Below are 8,564 nucleotides of genomic sequence, written 5' to 3'. Positions count from 1 at the left end.
AAAACCGGAAGTCAACTTTAGCTTACTTGCTCGCTTTCAAAATAAGTGCGTGAACAAAGCGTGTAAAACATATTTGTGTCAAAATAACGCATACTGTCAATAATACACTTTTAAAGTTTACATTTTACTAATTTATTGGGGAGCATGGAAAAAAAATCAAGCTGTTACCCCCTAGTTTTATTTGCTTATTTTATTTTGTTAATTTCCGAGTGCCATGGGGATGACATTTTTTGTATGCGGAAGTTAGCATACTCTCAAAAAGCCTTTGGAATTTTCCCATTGGACCTTGGTTTATTGCCGATAATGAACTCTGTGGCAAACAAACATTAACCATACTTACACATTGAGCAAGATAATCTTCACAAATAAACACTTCTTTGATAATTGCTGAAGCCTGAATGCAATCGCCAGAAGAACAAGAGCTAAGCTATAAACAAACCATACTACAGCAGCATGACCAAAGGTTTTTTTTGTTTGTTTGTTTTGTTTGGGTTTTTTCTTAGGAAAAAGTACATTTACAAAACAGCAGGTTCAGCAATATTCAGCATGTGACTTGGAGAATTTCTGTTTGTTAATAAAAAATTTTGCATGACTTAATATCACCACCATGACAAGACTGTAAAGGTGCGGCACAGCGTGATGACTTTCTGTGGTCTCATAAAACCACTTGTTTGCAACCGCCTTTTTTAAGACACATAGAAGCTTCTAAGTTCACCAATGGGGTAATTACTGATGGATTTTCTGAAAGTGTCTTAAGCTTGTGTTAACCACACACCTAACCAAAATCCCCCTGACTTCAAGACAAGGGAACTGGGAGTGCAAAATTGCCAAGTCATTTCCAGGTTTTAGGACTCTGTAGTGGGGCCTCTCTATCGCTTTTTCAATGTTCAAGAGCTATTCCACTGATTAGACACATAAACGTTAGTTTACTTGGCCTAAGGAGGACTATTCAGCCAACATCAGTGGCCCTGAAGGAGCTCTGTCAAGTCTGAGGAAATTAGCCTTGGTGACAAAATGATAGCAGAGGGTTTGAATAACCCCCTTGATGAGGTAATCAGAGTTATCCCAGTCTGTTTGAAGACTTAAAGTTTTCAAGAGGGAGGGTCTGACACAGGGTTCCTACTTTTAACTTTGCAGCACTGGCAGTGAAAGCAAACAAATCTGTCCACACACTATAAAATTTTCTATTTTCCTCTGAGACTATTCTTATTTTTTGGGATTTGAAACCTAAAATTAACCTAAAATTAACAATTTATTTAGTTTATAGGCTACACATTTTTTACAATTGGTGAATTTAAGTATCAATTTAGCCCGACAAGAACGATAAATGAAAATTAAAATGTTTAAAAAAAAAAGTTATTCATTTCCATATAATTATTGTCGAAGTGACAGGGAGCCATTGGAGAGGGGATAAAGAACCGCATGCACCTCTGGAGTCACAGGTGCTTATCCCTGGTCTAAAGAGCAGTTGCTCTTGGTTGCATTATGGGAAATGTAGGACACTTTTTTTACACTTGACAGGAGGGCCTCAAAGTCAGTGTTCTCTGCCTCTGCAATTTGATCCATGCTGTATTCTGTTGAGTCCGCAGCTTTACAGAGGTGCAACACTACATTGCCAGACTACTACCTCAGTGGCTCCGTCACAGAGACAGCCTAACTTTGTCCCATATGTAGCTATGGTTTATTGAGTATTTATCAAAATATATATATGCTACTTTACATATACCATGTCTCAAAACCCATGTAGCTTGTAGGGCTGGAAATTGGCACCAGCCACTGACCAAATGCTGGTAACATATGCAAGTTGCTGCTTTATTGCTTCATTCACCAGCCAACATAACATTAGTAGTCTATGGAGCGGCTGGTCAGTTTTGGAACTCAGCAGCCACAGTGGCAGGCAGACAAAAACTTGATTTCCAACCCATGTAGCCTGACTGTAATACGTAATACACATATACATTTGGGTTTACAGCTCATTTTTGCTGCAGTATCTCATGTTCTCTGCAGAAATAAACAGGTTTTAGCCTAAATCAGCCAAAAATTACGTCACTTCTATCCTGTAATTGTCACTCATAGCTGTAACACATTGAAAAGAGAGGCTTTAGCAGAACACTTACAAGACCAACTGCATTGTTTTATTGCCGTTTTCAGCATACATCCAACACCCCTATGCATTTTAGCTACATGAAGCATTTACATTACAAGTCATGTGTCAACGGAACAGTTTAAAAATTAGGATTCATTTTCTTTACATATAATACAGTTTTGCACACATGTTAATAAATATCAATACAATCATGTCAAACTTATCACACGCCATCTAAAACAACAACCTTTAAAATTATGTCACTTTTTTCATTTTATTCACAGCTCATACCATGTCATAAATATAGCCTCTAGTGTTTCTGTGCTGTAAAACAGTGACCACCTGGATTTTTTTTTACAGTCGTCAAAAAGGCTATTCGATTTGACTGCCCACCAGATAAACCGCGACGTTCCCGTTTGATGCAAGTTGCTCATAAAGCACTTTGCATGTCTTCAGCGCCCCATTTAAAATCATCTGCGTGGTTGTTTGGGGACCTGCTGTAGAAAAGTGTTTGAAAAAGAAAAGTAAAAATCTTGAGATCCAGTGGGATACACATATGTGACTACCTCAAAAACAAGTCAGCTCAGAAAAATAAAATATAACTTAATAGAGAATGAAAATGAAAAAGGCATCTTGTTCAAGGGTAAAGTGATAACACTGCCATATACTGATGTGAGTGGTGTGTAGTGTGTAAGTCCTCGCGGTGTACTCCTCCGACACTGCAGCATGTCCACCAACAGAGACAGTCCTGTGGCACAAAATGAGTGAGCTACGCTAATCTCCTAATGACAACAGTGAAACAACGGCTTCATTAATGATAACGTCTCGATGTTGACACACACGGTAGGAAACTTATCTGAATTTAAAGACAGTTCCTTCAAAGATGAATCCTTTCAACAGTTGGTTTAACTCACTACTGACTACCATAGTAGGAAACATGAACATCCGATCTCGAATATGGACAGGATTTGTAAACGTGAACTGTCAGTGTGATATACAGTGGATGGCATGTCAAGGAGAGGCCCATCATTATCCAGTCATGTGAAATGCTTCAATATCCATATACAGTATAACATAACTCTGTATTCTATGTCCCAGCTATCAAGGACAAGGTAAAGTTCTTCTATGTGCCTGCAGCCTTCATTCCTGACATGCAATGGCTTATGGGTGCATCTGAGTCATGCACAAGTGCAAGATAATGAGATTCTGGGCACTCTCCTGTGAATGCATAACAAAAAATGTTTATCTGTTAAAAGCAAACAAAGATAATAAATACATAAAAGAAAAAAACATGGCCATATTTAATGGATTCTTAGTGTTGAATCACTAAAACACTCTGTGAGGGGAGAGAGAAAAGAGCCTTTTATGGTGTCTTTATGGTTCCTAAGGAAGTCAGTTTGTCACTGGGTAGAAAGGCAGCTTCAGCAGAGGATGTCCGTCCTGCAGTCAGACTGAAGAGGAGAATCTGAGATTGAGGCTGGAGGCGTCAATTCAGCATTTGAACGCACCTCTGTAGCAGTCCTTTTCGGAAAAGAGAGGGCCCTTATCCGCTGAAAAATGTGACTTGTTCTACACAGCTATACACAAAAACACGATTCTTTACAATTCCTTTACATCAGCAGGACCGAACTGCATTCTTCCCTTTAGATAATCGAGAATAAAACAAGTCTTTAAACATTCTCCCAAAGGTCCCCCCCTATGTTTGAGAGGATCCACTTCAAGGCTGGGACAATAAAGCTGTAAATGTACTCGCCTCTCCGCCCTCAGAGAGCCAGAGCAAGCAGAACTGCAAAGTGATGAACTGGGACTGCCTTTGGGCAGAGGATATGTAAACGTTGCGGACCGCTTCAATGTCAGAGGCAGTCGTAGTGTTTGTGTGTGTGTGTGTGGGGGGAATCTTTACACATTCACTGCTGCGGGTGTTCAGCAGACTATTCTGATCAAAGATGACCTATCAAAAGTCAACTCGCAATTGTTTCACTCCTTTTAAGCCCAGTTGAGGTTGAAGCCTTTGGAGAGCATAACGGCCTCCAGGTCCTTGTCCTCCTCCTTCTCCCGAAGCCTCTGCTCCTCCAGGAGGGCCACCAGGGCGTCACGCTGCTCCACCACCTCCAACATCTCATTCAGGATCTGCTTCTCTTGAGCGAGCTCCTTTTCTGTCTTGAGGTGGTCTGAGAGAGGCACAGGGAAACAAGGAGTTAAAGACAGTGAGCAGATCTAAAAATTCAGAGCTAAAGTGACACTCCCGCGTTTACCTTCAACAGCCATTCGCTCCCTGAGTTCCTGCTGCAGTCGGCTCTGTCGGTCCTCCAGCTCCAACTCTCTGGCACTTGGGGACAGAAATAAAAAAAGGTGCTTAGTTTGTTTCAGAGATGAATCACAGCGTTCGGCGTTTATGCTTTTTGGCTGCACCTTCATTTATCGAGGCGGGATTTGTTTGTAATTATTAGTTGTTCCAAAAAATGATGAATAGTTCATCTAAAAGCTTTTAGTAAGTGACAATGAGATGATAACGCCGGACAATTTAATGACTTATCAGGGTGTGATAAAGTTGTTGCTCTAAATGGATTGTGAATGTGATCACGCATCATATCGTAATGTTGAGAAATGATTATGACTTCATACGGGCTAACAACCTTTTTAAACTCACGATGTAATAACAATCATCATAAAAATAAGGGGGTAATGAGTCAGCATTATTTTATCTCCTGTGTACTCTCTATTAGGTTATAATTGCGTTTTACTTAAATGATGGAATATTATTACATCATCAGGCTGTTTATCACAGGTATTACGGTTTGCATTACATTTGTAGGGATGACAATATCCTTTATTGGTCGCTTCATTGCTTTGTTTGGTTCAGGATTAAATATCTCAACAACTATTGCAGACAATCATGCTCCCATGAATCAATCCTCATAACTCTGATAATCCCTCGCCATGTCCCTGCAGCGCCACTCCCAGGTTAAATTTTCCGCTTGACAGACTTGAGTTGATGGAAGGTTAGCTCTTAAATTAACCTCCAAATTCCCATCAGCCCCAGCTGTACTTTGAGAATAATGTTAAAACAGCTTGCTGTATGTATATTATCAAGACAATCTTAGGACTAGGCTCAAACCAGAGCTGAGCCTGACGAATTGCATCTGAAGGTGATGAGTGTTAATCTGTGTTTAGAAAGTCCAGTTTAGTGTGACATTAGATGCTGGTCTTGTTTACCGTTTACAGCCATTGTATTGTTACAAACCAAATAAAAATTCTGAAAGTATTATTTGACACATACATGTGTACCTATGTGACTATTAGGGCTGTGCCATGTCATCTTGTTCACGATAATACTGGTATAATTTTTAATATGACATGAAAAATTTGTATCATGATACTTGTGATATTTCGGCTTGCTGACATATTGACGTCATACTGTTATCCACGGCAACAACAAGCATGACTGAAAGCGGCATTATTAGCTACTCCGCAGTGGTTCCAAAAAGACGAGCAGCTTCAGGAGTGTGGAATAAACTGTGGCGTCCTGAATGTTTTATAAACAGCCCTGGACTTCTCAGACTCCTTTAGGGAGTTACTGCTCAGAGGGAACTCATTCAGCGGCTCCTCTGGCAGCAGCACAGCATCTCTCCCTCTCCTCTCTTGCCATGCACACACAAGAGTTGGTGTCGTCGAGTGATTTTGTCATAAACCTTTGGTAATGTAAACCTATGTGATGCTCCCGGCTCCACAAAAAATGACATATATGTGAATGTCCAACAGTTATAGTGGCATAACAGCCTGTCACAGGTTACATCGTGATGATTAGAGGAGAAATTGCATTAGCATAAAGGTCCAGATGGAAAAAAAACCCAACTCGATCATTTAGGATTTTCCTAAAAGAGAAGAAAATCGCCTGTGGATTAATATATATGTTGATCCCAGGGTACATTTTTTATATTGTGTAATTTGACGTAGATTTAATTTTGTTGAACTATTAATACTGTATACAGAATCTGAGTTGCTGTTGTTGTTCACAAACTAAAGAAATGAGAGATCATTTTGCTTAGTTTTTACTGAATATCTGAAGGCCAACTGTTGGATTGACAAATAAAACTATATCACTTATTTTGTTGCCATATTTTCTTTAATTACTAATTTGTCATATTACTCTCAAATATCGTGATATTATTGTAGGGCCATATCGCCCACCCTAGTGACTATATGTTCATATTCTCACCCACCCCCTTATTCAAGTAGTTTAAAATGAGTAGCCCTATACTTTATTGTGATCCAGCCATACATTATTAAACCATCACTTTCCAGGTATTTGCGAAAAAGCAAACTGCCAGCACTTGCTAACTTTACTTGCCAACTTGCTGCACATGCCAGCAGACCAGACCGACACATACAAGGGATACCTCATAAAACGTGAAGTCTGCACCCTTTTTTGGAGGATATAAAAACCAAAATCATATAAATGTCAATTTAATTTGACACGCGAGGATTATAATTTTGAGTAGTAGAAGTTTGTATGCAATCATTTTTAAACAAACACCTGTTTTATAGACATATCTAATTGTTTTGCAACCTTGCCTGAACCTGAGTGCTCACAATACTTGAACAAATTAAAGTTGTTCCCTCTGGCTTCTCCCATCCAAGTGGATAAATGACCCAACACAACGGCCAGATTATTACTATCACAATATCTGGTAATTCATTTTAATTTGACTGAATCACCAGGTATCATTATGCTAAGTGTTGTCTGTAAATAAGCAACCTGTTAAGAGCCAACACTTTATCAGGCTGGGGTTTAGTTAGGGTCAGACAGTCTGATGCTGCTGTACTGTATGACTGTACTGCAGCAGTCTCCCACTCAACATTAGCTATCCATCAGTAGTGTAAGAGACTAGTTTGGATACTGTATTATTGCATGTGTTGTATTTTCCTGGTTTCAAAACATTCTGTTAATGCCAAACCATTTTCAGGCCTGGAAAACGTTTTTCTAATATCATAACTTTTCCAGAAATTCCATGACCTTGGGAACCCTGATAAATATATAAGGAAGGCATTTCAGACTAGATGCTTGGTTACTACAAGAGATGACATAGCAATCAATATATCACAGCTTATCTATGCTTCCTGGAGATGAAAAGCCCCTTTGATGAATCAATCCACTGATTAGCTAACCCATCTCAACAGTCAGTAATGTACTTACAATATCATGAGCTCTGACTCATAGCGGACCAGGGCATTTTTCTCCTGCACCAGCTTGAACCACTCTTGCATTAGCTTGGGATCGTCTTTCTTGCCCATGCCTGGAGGGAAGGAGGAAGCACAGAGTGGGAGTAAGACGCCAGATGGCCCGGGAGATGACACAGACATGATGTCACACAGACAAGGACTGACACAGGCAATGCAATGACAGCCAAGCCAGGATGTCCTCGCTGAGGGGGTGGGGGTGGGGCGGTGAGGTGGAAGGATGGACTCGACACCAACGTGGTCAGTCATGCCATACTCAAAGATGGCGCACAGAAGATGGCGTGGAGCTACAGGTTTCAATTTTTGTGAATACATACATACATACATACACGCACACACAACCCACACGCACACACAATCGGACAATACCTGTTGTTGTAAAGTTGAGAGTTTGTGTTACCCAGTTTGGACTTAAGTGTCAGATGTAGCTGCTCTTTGGGAGCAACTACTTCCTCCTATCAGTTTGTTTTTTTCAGAGTGGGTGGGTAGTAAGAAAAGAAAAAACACACAAACACACCAATCAGCAGCTACGACATTACAGAGAAGTAAACCCAAGGACCCAATGGAAATTCTTCATCCTCCCCTGCCCACATATTGACCCACCAGCAGTAAGAAAATCCTTTTACATCCCATTCATGCTGAGCGTTTTGAGGGTGGAAAAAAAATGCATGAATTATTCCGCTGTCTTTACATATTCAATTACAAGGTCAAATGTTCATGGGATGGCTTATCATTGAGACCAATAGAGGAGCGCTCACACTGCTCTATTAAGTCTGCCTTAGGGTAAAGCATGTTCGGCGCTGCTGGCATCATGCAGAACAGCTGCACACGTCTCCTCCAGTCCCGCCGAATGCACAGAAGACCAGTCTACATGGCATGCTTAGAAAGGTCTGCTGCTGCTGGGACGATGCATCCTTTTTCATTTATCTGACTGCAGCAGGTGGAACCAAGCGGTTTCAGTGAAACACCAGGAGGCGAACCTCGATGCAGCGTGACATACTTAGCTGGGGAAGAGGAGGCTCTTGCAAAATGAAAAGGAAAAACACTGTACACACATAAATCGCATGGTTGTGGTCTCGGGGGGGTGGCTTTCGCTAATTAACAGACAAGGGATAGAGAGAGGCAAAGCTGGAGAAGAGCTGCTCACACTGGAGAGGAATACAGTGTGTGGGGACAAAGGAGGAATTATAAAAGCAAGGCTGAGTTTCCAAACCTGTCCTACGAATGGATTTCTTTT

General features: G+C 40.6%; 1 protein-coding gene across 36 annotated transcripts in view; it reads right to left on the bottom strand.

Moving 5' to 3' along the window:
* Nucleotides 1-2,113: 2,113 nt before the first annotated feature.
* The window catches only part of mical3a (microtubule associated monooxygenase, calponin and LIM domain containing 3a), a 116,073-nt gene continuing 109,622 nt past the window's right edge, over nt 2,114-8,564 (bottom strand). For all 36 annotated transcript variants that reach the window (XM_078168059.1, XM_078168062.1, XM_078168086.1 and 33 more), the window contains 3 exons: nt 7,284-7,383; nt 4,342-4,415; nt 2,114-4,257 (listed from right to left, as the gene is read on the bottom strand). In XM_078168059.1, coding sequence (XP_078024185.1) covers nt 4,073-4,257; nt 4,342-4,415; nt 7,284-7,383 — 359 coding nt within the window. In that variant the 3' untranslated portion in view covers nt 2,114-4,072. The remainder of the gene's footprint in view (nt 4,258-4,341; nt 4,416-7,283; nt 7,384-8,564) is intronic.

The sequence above is a fragment of the Epinephelus lanceolatus genome, chromosome 5 (genome assembly GCF_041903045.1).
Source record: "Epinephelus lanceolatus isolate andai-2023 chromosome 5, ASM4190304v1, whole genome shotgun sequence".
NCBI lineage: Eukaryota > Metazoa > Chordata > Actinopteri > Perciformes > Serranidae > Epinephelus > Epinephelus lanceolatus.
The sequence above is the reverse complement of the archived record's forward strand: the minus strand, read 5'-3'. Positions and strand labels throughout refer to the sequence as shown.